At 35.8% G+C, this 22051-nt stretch overlaps 1 protein-coding gene and 1 pseudogene across 1 annotated transcript; one reads left to right on the top strand and one right to left on the bottom strand.

The window, feature by feature from the left end:
- Positions 1-2420: 2420 nt before the first annotated feature.
- LOC108986829 (probable glycosyltransferase At5g03795) lies at positions 2421-8348 on the top strand. The gene is made up of 5 exons (XM_018959596.2): positions 2421-2983; positions 3971-4257; positions 5978-6210; positions 7128-7285; positions 7691-8348. Exons 1-5 carry the CDS (start codon positions 2501-2503, stop codon positions 7790-7792), a joined length of 1263 nt encoding a protein of 420 aa, XP_018815141.1. The 5' UTR covers positions 2421-2500; the 3' UTR covers positions 7793-8348.
- A 1346-nt stretch (positions 8349-9694) lies between these two features.
- Positions 9695-21710, bottom strand: LOC108986818 (annotated as a pseudogene).
- Between the last annotated feature and the right edge of the window lie 341 nt (positions 21711-22051).

The following is a 22051-nucleotide window of genomic DNA, read 5'->3' as shown; positions in this document are numbered from 1 at the left end:
CAAGTAGCGAATTACGAAATAAAGGGAGATGAATCCTTCAGCGAGGGAGCTTTCACCTGCTCTGCCTTTGCCTCTAGGACCATGCACCCTCCCGCTTCCCCGAGAGCCCGGCAAGGTGAGTCGTAGACTAAAGCCTGCCAGTGCTCCTTAAGCAGTGCATGCCCTACTCTCTCCTGGAGGTGCCGCTTAGGGTGACCCCCCCATTTTTTTGCTTTAGCTCTTGGACGTAATATTCCCTCCCAGGGACCTGTTCACCTCAGATTTCTCCCACTCCATGGTGGGGCCTGAAATTTAGTGGCAAGGGCACAACCATTACTTCTTCTGTGTAGAGTAGACTAGTGCTTGTGAGCAGTTGTTCCATCGACGATGATGTGCCTACTTTCTTTGCAATCTCTTCGTATTTCCTTTTGAGATTGCAGAGCTCGTCTTGCATGTTCTTCCTCTCTTCCTCCAAGTTCGCTCTAGCTCCTACATTTTGGAACTCCACGTGCTCGCTATTACTGGACTCTGCCTCTTCGTTTTGTCCTTACGAGGTTTCCTGAGCTCCTCATTCTCCTTGCGAAGTTTTTGCACTTCACCGATTAACTTTGTTACCTAGTCCTCCATAACTTTCAGTCTCGCCTCCATGGCAACTTCCTCTATGTCCCTCCCGAGTTGTCTGGAACGGGTTGTCACATGCAGACGAAGTACACGCAAGATCTACGAAGGATCCCACAGACGACACCACTATTAACGTCGTGTTTCGTACGCCTTTAAGACAGCTTCTAGCAACTCAAGTTTTCAAAACTATTAACGTGGCATGGCTTCTTGATTGCTTTATTCTACAGGCCATGTTGGCCGACCGTCGATGTTCCATTGTCAGAAGATCAAAGGTTCATCGTCTTTCCCGTTCTGCCTTATACGAGTCCCCATGAGCGGGATACGACCGAGTGACATCAGTCTTGTCCGTCCCATCAACCATCATTGCTTACTTTTCCTTGCAGGCTAGTTGCTTTGTGGGCAACTTTGGGCCCTGGGGCCAGGTATAGGAACGAAGCCCATTACTCTTGACCGATCGCCTAGTAGGCTTATGAGTGAGGGAAAAATCTCCTTACAACTATATTATTATATACTATAATATATATATATCATATTATATATATTAATATATATATACCGAAAAAATCAAATCGAACCAGACTGGAATCAGTAAAATGAAAAGTACTGTTTTAGAGGTGTAATCGGTGCGGTATCGGTTCTTCAAATCTCAAAACCAGTGAATACCGATTCGATTCTAAAATATGTTTAAAACTGGATCGAACTAGATCGGTTACACTCTTATGTGCATGGATCACCCAAAAACCCAAAATTTATTTATCCTAATCTCTATCCTTAGCTTTTTTTCACAGATGTCATTCTCACCTCCCAAAAACTTAAAAGTAAAAGTGAAAAAAAACTTAAAACTGATCTTGTGAAATAATAATAATAATACTAAAAATATTATTAAATATTATTTCTCATTTTAAATTTTATTATTCAATCATATACCTCAAATTTTAAATACTTTAATTTATTTAAATGATTTAAGACAAAATTACTTAGAATAGTTCACTCACTAGGAATGATGAAATTAAAATGAAGATACATGATATTTAAATTAAAAGGATATTATTCTTTATTTTAAATTTAAGTACTTTCAACAAAATCTACTTTATTATAATTTTTATTTAAATAACTGACGTATAAAATCAATTAAAATGAACTACATCAATAATAATTATGAGTCTAAAATTTTATTTGGATGTTGAATTGAGTTGAGATAAATTAAATTCTTTATGATTAGAAATGAGAGGAGATGATTGAGTGAGTTTTGTGAGACTCACTTAAAATGAGTTTAAATGTGTTTGGATGTTAAGATAAATTTATATATATTTATGAGAAGTTAAAAATGATTGTGGTTCTCGTGTGTAAAGAGGTGTTGAGTTAAAAAAAATTGTAAATATCACGTGTAAAAAAGTTTTGAGTAAATATGAGTTTAGTAATTTGAGAATTGAGTATTTAAATGTTAAACTCAACTTAAAATTAGACTGAACTAAATTATCTCAATTTAATCCAAATTATAAATGGAGCCTAAATATGAGTTTTGTTTAGATACATAAACACTCTCAACCTATCTCATTATTATAATTTTTTTAAATTTTTATACAAAATATAATAAATAATTTCATTTTTTCAACTTTTAAAATAATAAAAATAATATTTTATTTAACTCATCTAAAATAATTTCATCTCATCTCATATCGTCTCACTATTCAAATTAGTCATAAATACGAATGATATCGAAAGTCCACGATTAAAAATCATATTACTTATTTTAATAATTGTAAATTTATTATTATTATTATTATTTTAAATAATGATAAAAATAACAGTAGCTTTGCATCTAGTCATCTACTACTCCACTTGCTAGTGAATCACAACACAGTAGCACCATCGCCGGCACCGCCAACGCAAGCGAGCAATGTCGGCCTGGAAAACATCCCCGGCAGTGTCCTCCTTGCCGCTCTGCACAGTCCAAGGTTCTCTCCTCACCCTCGCCATCCTAACCCTCTTCTCCTTCACCTATTTCTCCTTCAATTCTCTCCGCTCCCCTCTCTCTTCCACCTCCTCTTCTTCTTCAACCACTCAGCTTTCTGTTGCTAAAATGGTTCCTGGAGATCATATGGTGGAGAGGCATTACAGGCAGGCGGAGCGGCTTTCGGTTTACCATTCCCCTGACGTTTTCAGGTTCAATTATGCCGAGATGGAGCGCAAATTTAAGGTGTACATATACCCGGACGGGGATCCCGATACGTTCTACCAGACGCCCAGGAAGCTCACAGGGAAGTACGCCAGCGAGGGCTATTTCTTCCAGAACATTCGCGAGAGTCCTTTCCGCACCGACGATCCCAATCAGGCTCACCTCTTCTTCATTCCCATCTCCTGCCACAAGATGCGAGGCAAGGTACGGCTTTCTATTGCGAAAATTTGTATCGTATTGAGGAGTTTTATGCCATTGGGGTTCGTTTATTTCGGGATATACGCTAATCCTGTGTTTGGCTGTTGGGAAGATGCGAGAAAAAAAGTGGAATTTTTGTGAATTTTCGCGATTGCACTTAGTTCTCTCATATGGATTCTTTTTACTGATCTTTATTGTCTTAATTGACTCACATGGAGGGAAAATAAACCAAAACAAAATTTCTTGTTCTAGATGTTCTAAATTATAATAGATGCGTGCAGAGATGTGAAATCTGAAATTTCTTCTGCGTTTCTAGTCATCTACGAAGAATAATCACTTTGAAACTATCAGTGAAATAGTTCCGATCTGTGTGATGTGGAAGATTTCATATACCACGCTGGTCAAAACATAGAAATGTATATGTTCCATGTACTTGGGCTATGCCTAATATGATCACTAAAATTCTTATTTACTGATCAAAAAAGGAAAATATAGAAACGGCTCCAGACACATAATGCACTCATAAGCATGTTATGGAAATATCTTCCTGCATGAAATTTTTTGGGTTTATTTTCCAAGACACTTGGTGGTGTTTTTTAAATGAATGCAATAGACTGCAACTCACCTGCCTTACCATTTATGTCTAGATAAAAGTTGAGTGAGTGTCTTTATAGTATCAAACGCAGGGCATCAGCCTTTATCTCGCTATAACAGATACACTACTATGATTTCATTTGGAGGATGCACGACTACAACAATTGCATATGCAGATGGTTATGCATGATTGAAGATTCAATCTTGCCGACTATACAGCGAGTGCAACTTTAAACACTCAGAACTAGTGCTATATTTTCAGATGCTGGACATGTTCCAGATTTAGACAACACACACAGGCACGAACTGTGCTGTTGTCAGTTCTGATAGACAGTTCCCCCCTTTCTAGAATCGGATCCCCTATATGTTGGTATGTGACGCTTGCTTGATTGTATGCAGGGAACTTCTTACGAGAATATGACTGTAATTGTCCAGAATTATGTGCAAAGCTTAATTTCCAAGTATCCTTACTGGAATCGAACCTTAGGAGCAGATCATTTTTTTGTCACTTGTCATGATGTTGGTGTTAGGGCTACAGAAGGTCTTCCGCTTCTTGTAAAGAACTCAATTCGGGCTGTGTGCTCCCCAAGTTATGATGTTGGATTCATTCCACACAAAGATGTTGCCCTTCCTCAAGTACTGCAGCCATTTGCTCTTCCAGCTGGTGGAAATGATCTTGAAAACAGGTAAAATTGTATTATATGAATTTTTTTATTGCCTAATTGGCAAACCTCTATTTGTTGATCTTATTTACAAGTAGATGACACATGGCCAATTGTTTGTTATTCTTTCATTAGGCTATTCCTTAAAATCAATCTTTTGCTTTCCTATTTCCTGTAAAAGTCCATATTTGAAATTTCTGTGCCCCTCCAATCTTAAACATTTTCCAGGATTTTAATCTGACTGTTAACTCTGAGGTGAAGTGATTACTGCTTTATATTATGGTATAATGATTCATTAAAACCATACGAGCAAAGATACATTCATGTGTGTGCGTATATTTATATATGTATGTATATATATATATTCTAATATGAGAAATGATAGAGCCACCGAAAAATTGTACACATATTTTGTACCGAATTTTTTTTAAGTTTTTTACTTAATAGTTAAAGAAGTGTTTTTTAATGATTTTGTATTTTTTTAAAATTTTTAAAAATATTTTAAAAGTGTTTAAAAAATGGTTGAAAAAAAAGGAAGAAAAAAGAAAAAACAATTTACACCATTCGGTACCGAATTTTCTGTGGGAGTAGCAGTACTCTTCTAATATTAACAATGTTTGGCAAAAACTGTACAGGAAATTGTCGTGCACATGGTAAAAATGAGGTTATAAATGCTGCAATATATTTGAAGTATCATTTTTTATGGTCAGTGACAACTTTTATGAAAAGTTAAACCACACTATTTGTCCAGATGTCTGTGCTACTTAACATTGATTATATTCACTTCTTGAAAAACATTTTGAACTTGAATGGAACTTCCGTTACTCTGAAAATACATTAATTTTTTTAGCTTTTTCGAAATTTGTGAAACTTGAACCTATTTTAGTTCAGACACTGGCCTTAGTAGCTTAGTGTACTCTTTCTTCAGGTGGAAGTCAGGTCATGGTTTCAACTCATTAAGGTGGGACATTGTAGGATTTGGGGTGCCCATCTATAATCTTTGTCGGGAAAATGAAAAAATACTAAAGAAAAAATAGTCATCTGATCAATTTTTTCTAAAGTATATCTCTTTATAAGGGAAGACTTGTTAAGTCATTATATATGTTAATGTCTCTTGAGTTAGAGGGAGCAGAATGCAGCTTCTATATTTTACTCTAGCCGCTAGAATTGAGTGTAAACCTAGATTGTGCATGGAAAAGCTGTCTATCCAGTGTGGGGTGCATAATTTAGAAGCTGAGTTCACTTCATTGAAATAGTTTCAACTTCCAACCCAAATATGTCCAATAGCTTTGTCAAGCACCTCTGGGTAAAGTGAAACATGAAAAAAAATGATATTTCATGTATGCTGAACACTATCAGATTTTGCAGGGACCGGCATTGTTTTTACTTTCCTCTGTGTGATTTTGTATGGTAACAGTCATATTTCATTTTAGCTGTTTTTTCCCCAATAAAAATGTTAGTTTTAGAGGTTTTTATCTATCATAGCTATGCCTTCATACATACTAGCATTATTTGAAAAAGAGAAAATGTATGTAGACACTATCCTTGTATTGAATAGTACATTGTTTTCATTTCACAAGAATGTCTTGTGGTGGGCAACTTATTACCTGCTGAGAGATGTCAACTTGGTGTAGGTTAAGGCATGCCTTAATGGTTAGCTGAACATGTATTATTTGACTTTATTGACTTGTACAACCCAGCAAGGCAGTTCATTTCTTATAAATATAAAAAATTTGCCTTGCAGGACAACACTTGGTTTTTGGGCTGGACATCGGAACTCCAAAATCAGAGTTATACTAGCACGAGTTTGGGAGAATGACACAGAACTTGATATTTCCAATAACAGAATAAATAGGGCTATGGGACCACTGCTATATCAAAAGAGATTTTATACGACTAAGTTCTGCATATGCCCTGGTGGTTCCCAGGTTAACAGTGCTCGCATAACCGACTCAATCCATTATGGATGTGTACCTGGTAAAATTGCAGTGCTTATTACTTATAAAAAACAAAATAATAATAATAATTCAGTGCTTCTTGGGTGTTCATATGAGAATGGTAGTGGATAAGTTGTTCCAATTTCTCTCATTGCATGCATGGCAAAAATAATATTGGAACCATACGCCTGGATTATTGGGTAAGTAGTGATGGATTAAAGATTCATGTGCCATTCCAAAATATTTTCTTTATTTACTGGCCTAATAAACTGGAAACAGAAGACCTGAACAGATCAATATTGCTATGGCCTTTTGCCCATGGAATGCAGGGTATGAGATATTTAACCTTTGTGTGATATTTGGGTTACAACACTTGATGAAACGTGAAGTGCCCATTGGTTAGGCAATTAGGTTTCTTGTGTGATGTCTCACGTGATGTAAATAACATTCTAATGAGGTGAATCGAACATATTCATCCCATTATAACCTTCTGGTGTGCATGAGTTGTGTGATGATGAAAGAAAGAACAAAAAGAGAGATTCCATTGTATTCATCCCCCTCTCTCATTTTAGCACAAATACCTGAATTCCATTTCAGTTTAGATTCAATTGAAGATGTCCTTGTGATTTTGCATATATAATCAGAGAACACTTTGCTTCATGACTTAGACTTCAAACCCTAATTATTTGTACTCTTAAACAACTCATGCAGGTTTTGACTAATACGTTAGCATGGTGATTGAATTATAAAATTTCTTTATAGATACCGTGTGAAGAATGTCTACAGCTTGTTGGGTGTCTTAGAATTTGATCTCATTAATTTTCTAAATTAAATTGCTGCTGCCTGTCTCAGTTTGATGTTTGGGTTTTTCGCTTTTGTGCTTTCACATATTTTGTTAGGATTTCTCATCCAAGTTTTTTCCCCACTCAAGTTCTTTATGTATTTGATTTCGTGCAGTGATATTGTCAAATTATTATGACCTGCCATTCAATGATATTCTTGATTGGCATAAATTTGCTGTCGTGCTTAAGGAGAATGATGTATACCAGCTTAAGCAAATTCTCAAGGACATATCTGATGCCGAGTTTGTTGCACTGCATAAGAACCTAGTTAAGGTAGATGCCTTACTGTTTCAACTTGATTATTTTAAATAGCATATTTGATTTATGCTTTCTTTTCATTTTTCATATTATCCAACAGCTCTAATTTGAAATAGGATATAGTGTACTCAAATATACTCCGATGGTCCTACCCGTAATATATTTTGTTTAGTTCATGTATGTGAATTTTCTGTCTATGTTGCCCACTTCCATTGACAAATAACGTACTGTGAATAACTTTTTTTGAAGGAATCAAAGATTTATTAAATAACACAAGAGGCATGCCCCAAATAGAAAGTCTACGGAATAACTTACTTCCATACCAACTCCTACATATTCTGATGTTCTCAATCTATCCAAGAGAAGAAGAATGTAAGCCTTAACTGATGAAATTTTTCTTTTTGGATTTTTATCAATCAGGTCCAGAGACACTTCCAGTGGAACTCTCCACCCATCAAATATGATGCATTCCATATGGTCATGTATGAGCTTTGGCTGCGCCACCATGTCATCAAATACTGATTTGTTTATAATTCCAGCTAGCTTTCTGTACATTTACTGGCTAGTAACCCAAAAGCTTGTAAATTGTCACACACGGTTCTCTCATCTTTCCTAGTTAGCTTATGATGAAGGGAAGTAAAGTTACTGGTTCCCCAATGGTTCATTACATGTTCTTTTGGTTAAGGTCTCCCTGCCTTTTTGTACCTGTCATTTTGGTATTTAACTTCTCGTTGGATACAAGACACAAGTCTTTTTTGTTGTGTTTTTTTTTTTTGGTTTTCTGAGGGATGTGTCTCACTATATGGTTGCTACAACGGATGCTTCCGAGCTGCAGCTTGGGTAAATTGAAGCAAAGATGTCATGATCCTGACTGGGGTTCAAGCTTTTGAAGATTTGGTTTGGGTTTCAGCTCCGAAGAATTTTCTTTTACGCCGAAGGTGCCAGAGGTCGAACCAGGTGACATGTTTCGTGCTCTGTCTTAATATTTTTTCCCTTAAAAAACGATTGTAATTTGTTGGAAATGCAGAATTTCTCAGAAGAGAAAAGAGAAACGAGCTCTCGTGTATTGGTCTCAGTATCACGTTTGGGTTGCCTGTTCTTTGCCAAAACATTTTTCCTTCCTGCTTTTCTGCTTCTCACGCAGGTGTTTTGGATTCCAGTTAAAAGAGGCCAAATAGAACATGGAAAAGACGCTTGCGTAGGGGTATAAATTTAAACTGAAAAATCGAAAAATCAGATCGGACTGGTTGGTCCGGTTTTGAACCGGTCCGGTTCGGAACCGGTTCCTATATTATGAAAATCAGTCGGAATCGGTTCGGTTTCGGTTCCATAGTTTTTGGAACCGGACCGGACAGAACCGGATCGGTTGGAAAAAAAAATATAAAAATTAGTTTTATATATTATACAAAATATTTATATATATAAGTTTAATATATAATATATAATAATATATTAAATTTATATATATAATATATAATTATATATGAAATAATTTCATATTATAATTTATAAATTATAACATAAAATGTCAATCTTAAATATGAACATTTGTAATTAGTTTGATCATATGTTATTAATATAATTATATATAAGATAATGTTATTATAATTTGTAAAATAAAAATTTAATCTTAAAAATGAAAATTTAATTGATCATATGCTTTAAACATAATATATATATATATATTAAATTATTAATAATATATTATCATAAGAAGTAACATTTTATTATATGTTTTATATAGTTTAAAAAAATTGAAAAACCTGACTGGATCGGATCGGAAACTGATAAAACTGGATGTACAGGTTTAGGAGGGTAATCGGGACATAATCGGTTTTGAAAGTTGAAAAATTGGTACATATCGATTTGATTCTAGATTTTGTCCAAAATCAGACTTGACAGACTGGTTACACTCTACACTTGTATTGATAGTGAAATTTTTTTCTTGATCATCTATCCTAAAGGAAGTACATAACAAATTCTGGTTAAGCAAGCCTATATATACCATTAATGAGCAAGTTTTTTTTTTTCATGACTGATGTGGTCCCATAGAAAGCGATGTGTATACATCTCGGCTTGTAAGTAGAAAGGCTTGGATTATTTAACAATCCTTTTAAGTCAGTTCCCCCTTTCAATTGACATGTTGTTCCCTCCTGTATCGACTCCTTGAACCAAACCGCCTGTGGCAACCTGCTTAAAGTTGTAACCTTGCCTGCATCCCCTTATTTACTTCAAAATAGAATTTCGTAAAGCCTTGTACATTACCTAGTTTGGGTACTGAGGTGGAATAACTCATTATTATTTATTATTATTTTTTACTATTATTCATTACTATTTAATATTCTATCATTATCATTTTACTATTATTCATAAAATACTTGAGAATATCTCACTATCTAAAAGCAACCCAACCCGAGACACTCTTCATGCAGGGATAATATCATCCATCTCAATGTCATCAGTTGATCTCTGGTTGCTGCTCGATTCTGAGCCATTTTCGTTCCCTGTTCCATCGGTGCTAGTGGTGCTTATCCCCAAGTTATGAGAACTAGTTACAGGATTCTCTCTTTTCAGTGTCATGTATGTCAACAACGATACGTAGAGTACCATCGTTGGCAATGCTATTACTCCTGTGAGGTTTGATCCGGTTTTAGTCATCTTGTTACCCGTTATCCTTCCAATCAGAGTGGTGCTTAAGAAATACATGTTGATCCCAATTGAGCAGAACCCCAATAGCCTTGAGACGAGGCTTACCTTCGGTGGAAGCAAGAACCAAGAGAAAATCTTCAGTATGCATGTAATTGTACTCGTGGTACTAAATAATGAAAAATAAAAACACTCTAGGTAGGTACCAATAAGTCTTACCAGAAAGGGATTCTTATGCCGACCCATCTTGGCTTCACTGCAGGTGAACCGGAGGAGAGGAACCAATACAAATGGAAGTACAAATGCCAAGATCATCTGCACATAAGGTAATTAATACACAAATAAATAAGTAATTGAACCTTTTTTTTTTTTTTAAGATAAAAAGTTAAATGGTTAATATATAATGCCACTTAATTCAACAAGAGTTTCGGATGTGACTATGCTAGATGGCTCGTTTGGATATAGTAACCATCTCATCTCATCTTATCTCATTATTACAACTTTATCAAATTCTCACACAAAATAAAATAAACAATTAACGTTTTCAAATTTCAAAACAATAATAATATTAAAAAATAATAATTTTATCTCATCTTATCTCATTTCATCTTACTATCTAAACGAGTTCTTAATCTATTATATTTTAAAACAGCAAATTTATGAGTTGATAGATATTGTTACATCAATTCAATATGATAGAAAAGGAACGGGAGTGTGATGTAGATTATATATGGATAACATGAATTAGAAGCAATAATTGTAAATGTTTTGGTTGAAATTACAGAAGCAATAATGATGAGCCTTCCAGCTCCATGACGTCCGCCTATAATGCACGCCACCAAACTTGGACCAATGGCTATGCACCTGGTTATTAAGTTTCTCAACCAGAGTTCCATCTTCAAATCCAAAAAACCCTGCAAAATTAACATGCCATGCATGCTTAATGCTTCATTAGGCTCTCTCAGTTAAGGCTTTTCACGCATCTCTGTAGGGATCGAAAGCCGGAAATTAAGGTATTGGTATATGAATAAGCAAGCAGTACCTGCATAATGTACTGGCCTGCGTAGGTTCCTGCAACAGTTGAGCTCTGACCAGAAGCAAGCACGGATATGGCATATAGCTTTGCACTCCACTTTCCAAGGTCATTCTAATCACATTAACACGTGATCATGCAAACTATCAGGAAAATAAACCATTGACCCTATAATAATGCTTTCTCTGCAGGTAATTGAGAAGTACTGATCACATAGAGAAATATTTGTTGTAATTACAAAACTAATTACAAAAATAATTACTTTACAAACTGACCTATATATATATATAGATATGACGTATTACACTAAGCTATATCAGAGTTTAAACGTATTAATTCTTTTTATAGACCAAACACTTTTGATCTTTAATTCCCATGCAGCTTGCATGCATGTTCTTGTTTAATGTTAGTTGCAAATTAAGGAAGAAGTACTGAGACATATATATAAGACCTTAAACAAGAAAGCCGCAGACTCGAGAGTGATATTCTGCAATGAGCCTTGCTCTCTACAGAGATATTTGGATTGGAGCACACGCTGGCACTAACAGATACGACAACCACATTGATGAGGAATGCTAGGAGTAGTGATATCCCACTTTTTATGAAGAAAAACTTGCTTGCACTCTGAAAGAAAGAGGAGAGATGATCAGATCATGCAGTTTAATTCGACGTTTAATCGAACCAGCTTAATTGTCATTGATTAGTGAAAGGAAGATGGTTGAAGACTATATAGTTATAACTTACATTGATGCCATCAAAGGAGTGAGGGAACTTTCTCGATATGACCATTAATGCAGAGTGAAGAAAAAGATTGTGCCTGCAGTTTGATTTTTATATATATCATGAACAGTGAGATGAGAGTCGAGACTTTGCTACATATAAGTCGGTGTATTAACATTTAACACGTACACTACTCTAGTGTGATGACATATTATAACTTTTAAAAAAATCAAAACACTAATAATTTTTTAGCATAACTGATGTGGAAAGCTTCCATTAGCAGCGTGTTGGGTGTGTAAAAAATAAGGCTTATGAATAGATTTTCTCATTTATGATCTTTTATGGCTCTACGACAACATATAATTCCAACACAATATTCATCTATTGATCAAAGAGCCTCTTTGAAAACATCTAAATTACTAGTAATGTGGTTGAAAAACTATAGAGTATCATTTGTTGAAAGAATGTGGTTGAAACTTTAAAGTACTTCAAACCTCCCCCACATACATGATTATCCGTTTGGGTAGTGGAGTGTTTTGAGAAACTCCACTACTATTTCTTATTTTATTATTAATTTTTACTTATTTTTCACTACTTTTTACTACTATTCAATATTTTTTTTATTATTATTTACAGAATATCTGAGATCACCTCACTACCAAAACGTAATTGACAAAGTAGCCCATATGGTTGCGGGTAGCTAGCAGTTCATGAAATGCCAAAATAAATGAGGAATTTGGACAAATTTTTCCTTCAAATCCAATCCATTTGGACAAAGCCAGCATGTGAGAAAGTAGATATTTTTTAAAGGAAGAGATAAATGAAAATCTTTTAACTTGGATGCTTAAATAAAACATGTGCTTTTCACATGCTTAACGGACACTTTGTCATTTTTTATATATGGATTGGAGGAAAAACTCTGGCCGATCGAAGAATTTATAATACATGTGTGCGTGAGTACTGTGTATTTATGCTCGATCCCCTCATGAGTTCAATGTTGTGAAATACTATGCAAAGCGCACATACCAACGATGTCAAATAAAGTAAAAGCAACACAATCAATAACACGACACAATATTTACGTGATTCGGCAAATTGCCTACATCCACAGGAGCTGCAGAAATCTTATTAACCAGAGGAGATTACAATCACTCAATCTCAACTCACACTCTCTAGGGCTTTTTGTTCTTTCACACAATATGCACTCACAAGACAATTGTTCTCTCTCAAAATATGCTTAATCACGTCCAACACAAGTCTAATATGACATATATATAGTGAGTGGCGCTGGAACCCTAATCTGGCAAAAACTGCGTACTTCGCTCGAGCAGACTGTCGAGCGCGACTCGAGCGAACAACCAAATGAACATTGGCTCGAGTGGAGTGTCAAGCAAACACTAGGGTTTGTGTCTCGCTCGAGCGATACTCGAGCGAACTCTCTGACTTGCCTTCGTTCGAGAGGTCTGTCGAGCGATGTCGAGCGAACCTTGGCTCGAGCCAACAGTTGAGCCAACTTCAGCAAATACTATTTCAGCTCCAAAATCAGTCTCCACATATACCCCAACAATCTCCCACTTGGAGACTGGGTCTCCACATGCCAGCCACTGTTTCCAGCCAAGCCCTATCATCTCTGTAGCTCACAGCTCCCGTCTTCAAGCTAGAAAAAGCACTTAAGTCAAGAACGACTTCAGTCTTCCACATACATTGCCCTTAGGGCGACTCACAACTCTCACTGCACTAGGAGTATCCAGTCTTGAACCAATCTTGGCAACCTTAGCCAACTTTCCTAGGCTTTCATGAGGAACGGCAAAGCCCTTTGGCTTCCTCACATGTTTCGCGTGATCAAGCCTGCCTTTTTGCACTCTTGTATTTCCCTACACATTACTGGATCCTGATGTCAAATACAAAGAATTAGATCTCTTACCATGCGCTAGGACCAGTGCACCCTTAGTGATCTTCCAAGCTCCTCCAAAGAACACTATTGCAAAACTGCTGTCATCAAGCTGTCCCACAGAGATTAGGCTTTTCTTTAGATTTGGAACATGTCTGACTTGCTGTAAAGTCCACACACTCCTGTTTGGAAGTGTGATATGCACATCACCCACTCCCACTACATCCAATGCCTCTCCATCAGCCACATACATCTTCCCAAAATCACCAGCAACATAATTCTGCATAATTTCTCGATGTGAAGTGCTATGGAACGAAGACCCTGAATCCAACACCCAATCATCAATCTGACTGTGCACTGCAAGAAGTAAGGCATCATGAATTTCTTCTGCCACTACATTCACTGCATCATCATCAGAACTTTCTTGATTCTTGCAGTTTCTCTTGATGTGGCCCGGCTTGCCACAACTCCAGCACGTGATCTGCTGCCTAGATCTTGTCTTGCTATTTCCCCTGCTCTTGGAGCTTGACCTGCCATGTCCTCTGCCCCTATTGTCAACAATCAGGACATATCCTGAACCTGAGGACTCACCCATGTCTCTCCTACGTACCTCTTCAGCAAGCACCATGTCACGTATGTCATCGTAGTTCAGTTTTGCCTTACCGGCTGAACTACTCATAGCCATCCTCATGGACTCCCAACTATTTGGCAGCGATGCCAACATAATCAATACTCTGATTTCATCATCAAACTCAATCTCTACAGAAGACAGTTGATTTGTGATCGTATTGAATTCATTCAAGTGTTGGGCCACAGACATACCTTCAGACATCTTCAGATTGAACAATTTTTTCATCAAGTGCACCTTATTATTCGCAGACGGCTTTTCATACATACCTGACAAAGTCACCATGAGATCCCCCGTGGTTCTCTCCTTACTGACATTGTGTGCCACTGTTCTGGACAAGGTCAGCCGAATAAGACCTAGAACCTGTCGATCTAACAGGGTCCACTCAGCATCATCCATGCTCTCCGGCTTCTTTCCCAACAATGGAAGGTGGAGCCTATTCCCATAGAGATAATCTTCAATCTGCATCTTCCAGTACCCATCAGTGCCGTCAAACTTCTCGATCCCGGGTGCGTTCACTTTATCTCCAGCCATCATTCTCCTTCAGATCTGACCTTGGCTATGATACCAGTTGTTGTGAAATACTATGCAAAGCACACACACCAACGATGTCAAATAAAGTAAAAGCAACACAATCAAGAACACGACACAGTATTTACGTGGTTCGGCAAATTGCCTACGTCCACAGGAGCTGCATAAATCTTATTAACCAGAGGAGATTACAATCACTCAATCTCAACTCACACTCTCTAGGGCTTTTTGCTCTCTCACACAATATGCACTCACAAGACAATTGTTCTCTCTCAAAATATGCTTAATCTCGTCCAACACAAGTCTAATATGACATATATATAGTAAGTGGCTCTGGAAACCCTAATCTAGCAAAAACTGCGTACTTCGCTCGAGCGGACTGTCAAGCGCGACTCGAGCGAACAACCAAATGAACATTGGCTCGAGCGGAGTGTCAAGCGAACACTAGGGTTTGCGTCTCGCTTGAGCAGAGTGTCGAGCGATACTCGAGCGAACTCTCTGACTTGCCTTCGCTCGAGCGGTCTGTCGAGCGATGTCGCGAACCTTGGCTCGAGCCAACAGTCGAGCCAACTTCAGCAAACACTATTTCTGCTCCAAAACCAGTCTCCACATATACCCCAACATTCAAAGCCTTTAATTTGAAGTTAGAAAACTAGTATACTAGCTAGCTAGCAATTATTAATAATTAATATTGCAATTTTAATGTTTGAAATTAATTAATTTATGTATGGCATGATCAGAGCTCCTAAAAGAGCAATGGCATCTTTGGTGGCTCCTTTCTCATTCAATTTGGGAACGAACGTTCCGGTCACCATCTCCTTTGCACTCGGTCTGGCCTTTATTATTACAGCAAAGAAGCAGCCACCCACCACCGTTACTAGCAGACCAATCGCAACCTCCAGCTTCCTTATCTATCAATCATATATATATGAGAAATATTATTATTAGTATTATATGATCAGTCAGTAATTAAAAAAAAAAAAAAAAGAGATACTTAATTTGTATATGGTGTTATAATATACTAACACCATATCGTTTCGTCCCAAGGAGAAGGAGAGTATTCAATCCAGCCAGCAGGACCCCACTCCACATGGGTATTCTCAAGAGTATGTTCAGAGCAAATGCCGTTCCTAGTACTGCATGAATTAATTAAAGTACAAATCTCAAAAATTACATGATCGATCTTTGTATGAACTTTGTGATCTCTCTTTTTAGAAGTAGTACTGTGCTGGGAAGTTATTGCAAAACACTGTTCCACGCAAACACATGATCGTGGTCTGCAATGGTATTTAGGGGCGTGCTCTGACTTCGACGAAGCCCAACTCTAAATTCTAACTCTGATAAAAGTTGGAGTCGAAGTTGGGCTCTGACTCTGACTTCGATTAAGAGAGGACTCTGATTCTGATCGGAGTTGTTGGAGTCGGAGTTGGAACGACAGAGCGTGGGGGAGAGAGAGAGAGAGAGATGGGTCGGCCGGTAGCTTTGTGATGCCGTCGAATGGTTGTAATCCGAGTTCGGCCGTCAAACGTTGTCGAGAGAGAGGGAGAGAGCGTCTTGACTCTTGACTGTTGACTGCTCCAACACGAGTCTTCTCCCATTTCCCTTTCTGATTTTATCGAGTCTCTTCTGCAAAAACTAGTTTTTATATGCAAAGAGATGAAAAGGAACAGCTAACGAGGGGTCAAATTGGTATCTCGAAATTAATGCTGCTAATACGAACATAGTACACCCATAGGCCACCCTAGAACCAAAAAAAAAAAAAAAAAAACAAAACAAAAAGGGGGCGGGGATTAAGATTTGAACCTAAAGCCTCAAGACTCTTGAGTGAAGAAAAAAAATAGACTAGGCTCGAGATTTGAACCCATGCAATGTCCTTTCCTTTCCCCTTCGTACCGCTCTTAATTAACAAAGCAGTGTAAAATAATCTTGTAAAAAGCTATACATATTACATCATACTATTATTATATTATGAAACATATCATATTTATTACTATTAGATATTAAAAAATTATATAATAAATAATTATTTAATAATAATAAATGTGCTACATAATATATAATAAGATAAAAATGGGATGATAATTTGGTATATAGAATTTTTCTATAAAAAAAATAGACAACTTTACATTGGTTAAGAGTTTCAGATAAAAAACAACCTCTTTAGTTAGTAAATTAGATAAAATTGGTTCTTAATACCGAACAAATAATAGGAGTTTGGAGTTTGAAAGTAGACTCAGATTCTGATAATATTTTCTAAAAACATTTCGATTCCGACTCTTAATTTGCGACTCGAAATCAGAGCAGACGTCAGCCGGAGTAGGAGCAGGCGGAGGTTTTGCCCAGCCGTAGTATTCATGACATCATGCACCAGTAATTAACATTGTCTACACATTATACCTTGTGGGATGTCAGTAGCTATAACGGCCACCTTAGCCAGTATCCACAGACAATATTTCAGTGGACTTGGGTACTCTGCCTTGCAATGCTTAGCGAGATGCTTTCCTGCAATCAAGTTGTTGGTACTAAGTTTATTTAAGATTGGAAAAAAAGACATAACTGAGAAATGATGCATGGGTTTGTTCATGCACTTGCTTCTGATATAAGCTAGCCAAGGCTCAATTTTGGTATAAATAATTTATTGTGCATCGATTCATTGCAATATCAATGCATATATATATATACTAGTGAATGAGTAACGTGCAAAGCACGTTTGCCTAGTTTTATTTTTAAGAAATAATATATTTTTTTATAAAACAAAAATAAATTTCAATCAATAATTTAATTCATAGAGAGAAAAGATAAGTTCTAATAAATATTTGTGGATAATATTTAGGAAAAATAATAAAATAAAAAAACCAATAAAAAAAAAACCATTAATGAAAAAATAAAGAAGTTCAAATTTTCCTTCTAAAAATTCTTTAACATGTATTTAATTTTACTGTACAGGAAAAGTGCAATTTGAATTACCCAGACAAATAATGAACTGACCAACAGACTGATTGGCTGACGTAACGATAATTATGATTTTTCATTACCCAAACGGGCGCATGAAATGATGAACCGAGAATGACATAGAATTTTTTTATGTTTTTTTCTTCAGTAATGCCAAATCCTCTTTATGCTTGGGGAAAAAAAACGGGCTTAATGTTTTTTTACCCTTATTTTACGTGCCTTTTGTGATCTTTTTAGCGCTTGATCGCGTGGCCTAAAAAAAAAAAAACGATCAATTGAACACCTCGGATTCAAATTTTCCAAAGGCAGTTTTTTATAAAAGGAAATTTGAAAATAATATATATATATATATATATATTAACTCTTGAATATTCTAATGAGCAATGCTACACAATCTCTCTAACTTTCACACACCACTTTTTTTTTAAATCTTAATATTTTTAAATTTTTTTTTTTGAATTTATTCTTTTTAAAATAATTTTATTTTTTTATTCATTATTTATATATTAAAAATTTGATGAAAGAAAAAGTACTAAAATTTAAAAAATATATAATGTGTGAAGGATGTGAAGTTGTGTAGATTTTTTCTATTCTAATAGCAAGGATCCAGTTGCCTTTCATTTTGGAGTACTTTCTCATCTTCAATGAGCTTCAACAGCTGGATTGTAGCTATGGTAGGAGTTGGAAACTTGGAATACCTAAGCATCTCGGTCAACAAGTAATAATTCCGAATGCACTCCACCCAAGCAACATATCATTATATCTACCTACATAGACAGCATGCCCCATTAAAAAAGGCCATCTGTATAGTTGGAAATTAATCAATCCATTCTGGTCCGTACTAAACTGGACAAGACAGATTTATGTAGAAAAAGCAACCACAGGAGAGAGTGGACGGATATTAAGGAAGCAGAAGGCCTAAAAATAAGAGCAACGATAATATCGCTTAGTTGCTTTTCATTTTGGACTTTACATACACAGTTGAAAAGAACACTCGCGTCATCTCTTTAATCACATTCTGGCCGTCCATTCCAACCGAAAAAACACAGTTTACAACTCCATCTACCGTTCGCTTTCACACATTAAAAGCACAACACATGGATTGTACACTACCCGCAACCCCCCCCTCTCTCTCTCTCTCTCTGTCTTATTTCTCTTTCTCGAAGAAAGTTCAAGAACCTCTCTCTCTCTATTTCTCTTTCTGTCTTACGGAAGAAAGTTCACCATTGTTCTCGGCTCAACAGAGAACAAGCTTGTATATCTTTAGAAAACTTCTTTCAATGGATTGAAAAAATTTTACCTCTATATTTATATCTTTTCGGAACTATGTTTGGTTCGTGAGAAAACTCCTTTCAGTGGATCGAAAAAATTTTACCTCTATATTTTTATATTTTCGGAACTATGTTTGGTTCCGGAGAAAACTTCTTTCAGTGGATTGAAAAAATTTTACCTCTATATTTATATCTTTTCGGAACTCATAAAAATTTCGAGCAATGCCGATTGTGTGTGTATATATATATATATATATATATTTTTCTTTATTCTTGTTCGATGTGTTTTTCTTTATTTTGGATGTGTTTTTCAATATTTTGTCCGATTCGTTATTTTGGATGGCGTACATCATAACACAGCTCCTGCTTCAGAGCTTCTCTCCAGATTTGATCCCAACAACAGGGTAACATACCAAACCCTAGCACTTGATCTTCGGTGTTGCTTTGATTTGATTTGGTGTGATCAGAAATTTTTCTTGCTTTGATTTGGTTGGTGTTGCTTCACTGTGGAATCAAAATAAAATAGTTTTTGCTTCTACTATGGTTGGTGCTACTTGAGATTTATAGTTTGTGCTAATGCTATGGGATTTATAGTTGCTGAACTGTGTTTTTTTTTTTAATAAAATAGTTTTTGCTTCTACTATGGTTGGTGCTACTTCAGATTTATAGTTTGTGTTAATGCTATGGGATTTATAGTTGCTGATCTGTGTTTTTTTTTTCTTGTTTTTGCTTCTTTAAATCCACTCAGCACTTCTTTTTTTGGTTTTTTTCTTCCCATTCTATTATGATGGTGTTTAATCCTATGATGTTAGAATTTTGAATCCATCGTGTTTAATCCATGGTGTTTGTTATAGTTAAATTACTCCAGAATTTTGAATCCTATGATGTTAGAATTTTCTGTAAATTTATGTCTATTTCTATATACTAATCCTGAAGTTATATGCTAGACTATAGATATGCTATAAACATTAGAAACAAACTATAAACGTAAAACAGAGGTAGACTAATGAAATGCTATAAACACACAAAAGGTGGGTATACTGACCTTTTCAATGTTTCCTTCAAACTTTATCACCACTGCACTACTTGTAGAGAACTGATTTGAGAGAAACAGCCTATAGAAGAAAAGATAAACTGTGAAAATTCTGTTGTAGATATGAATTGAATTTTTTTTCATTCAAATAGTTAAACATAAAAGATTGATAAAAAAACAAAATATTACCTCAAATCCAGCAGAATTTGTGTATGTAAGTCTCTAATAACTTCCACGAGTACAAAGATGAATACAAGCTGAAGGAGAAACATGGGAATGATGAATACAAACTGGAGAAATAGGGGGAATGATGAATACAAACTCAAGAGAAACGGAGGATTTCTTCGGCTCGGCTGGGAAGGATATTTTATGAGAATGTTATTTTAGGAGATTAGTATTTGATATTATTTAAATTTTATGTATTTGTATTTTTTTTATATGTAATTATTAATTGGGATTTGTAACGGCAACTGCAGAATATAATGAATCAAATATAATGAATTTCAGAATGGTATGCATGCATTTGAATCGTCAGGAACTGTTAAAAAGAGAGAATTTAAATGATTCGGTGAAAAATCAAGGTTGATTAATATATTTATTTGTCATAATTTAACAATCAATAAATGGTAATAAATGGTCTTAAAGAATTAATAGATGGGCATCATCAGATTTGAAATACGGATGGCGTAAAAGACCCAATCAATGGGTATCAAATTGGAAATAGAGCCACTTAACGATTTGAAGAACTTTTAACGGAGATAAATTATTTTTAACGGAAAAATCTTGTTAACTGTTAAAACAAGAATTGCCGTTAGATAGGCTCTTTATATATATAGGTAGATATGAATAATGCTATACACCACACTTTCATCTTATTTTGATCATACTAAGTAGTATGTGGCACTTTCATCACCATTAGATGCTAAAGAAGCATGCAATAAATGATCATTTAATGGTGATAAATGTGTCACATCTTACTTAGTGGAATGAAAGTAGGATGATAGTATGGTGTATAGAGTTTTCCTATATATATATATATATATATTACTCGTAACCTAATATATAATTCGTAGCCTAACTTTATATAATGATATTTCCTCACGTCAAAAACAGTGAAGTAGTGCATACAGATGGTTCTGGGCCGGTCTTCTAGATCGAGTAATTAGAACAGCTACAATTAATATATGTATGAATATGCATGCATGTGTTTGCATGGAATCGTTTAGAATAACTAAAGATGCACGTGATTGAGCATAGCACATTGGGAAAACCTGTTGCCACCCCTAATCTTGCAGAACATTATGGAAGCGAAGGTCAGCCCGACAAGCACGATCCATAGCAACTGCTTATACATTACAGAGAGAATTCATATATGTATGAGACGCACAGATAGAGAATAACCCACAGGACAAGAACAAGTGTTGGTATCATACGAAAATAAGAAGGAAAATAGAGACCTCGTATTTGTGATCTGCACCAGCTTGTAGGTCTGTTTCCACTGCATTAATTTACATAACAAACAAAGTAGGAACTCAGGAAGTACAACAAAACGTTGATCTTTCTCGTTTCACGAGGAAGAGGAAACAAACAAGCAAAACGAAAATCAGAGAGAGAGAGAGAAATTTAGCTTACAGTTTCCGGGATCAAGATAGCCTACAGAAACGAGAATACCAGGTCCTACATAACCCCAAAGCTTCTTCCATTTAGGGGTCTCTTGTATCTGAACCAGAGACATGTTTCACTCTAGAATTGTCTTCTACGAAACCGGAGTGTTTTCAAAATGCTTATATATTTTCCAATTTATAAAGCCGATCGTTGAGGGACACTACAATAATCAAGTCCTGCATGTTAAGAAGGAAACCTTTAAGACGAACATTAAATATCTAGCTAACTTGGGTTGTTATTAGCTCTTGTTATTTTCATGGGTATTCATGATCAAAGCTGCAAATTAATTTCGGACACGGATCAGTTTGTGTCCAAGAGTACGTACTGATCTACATAGTAATCACACTGCAACATGCACATGACATGATATGCTTCATCCACAAATAACAGGAGATCCGAACAAAATTTACA

Source organism: Juglans regia, chromosome 8, assembly GCF_001411555.2.
Source record: "Juglans regia cultivar Chandler chromosome 8, Walnut 2.0, whole genome shotgun sequence".
Taxonomy (NCBI): Eukaryota; Viridiplantae; Streptophyta; class Magnoliopsida; order Fagales; family Juglandaceae; genus Juglans; species Juglans regia.
This window is presented reverse-complemented; position numbering and strand designations above follow the sequence as displayed.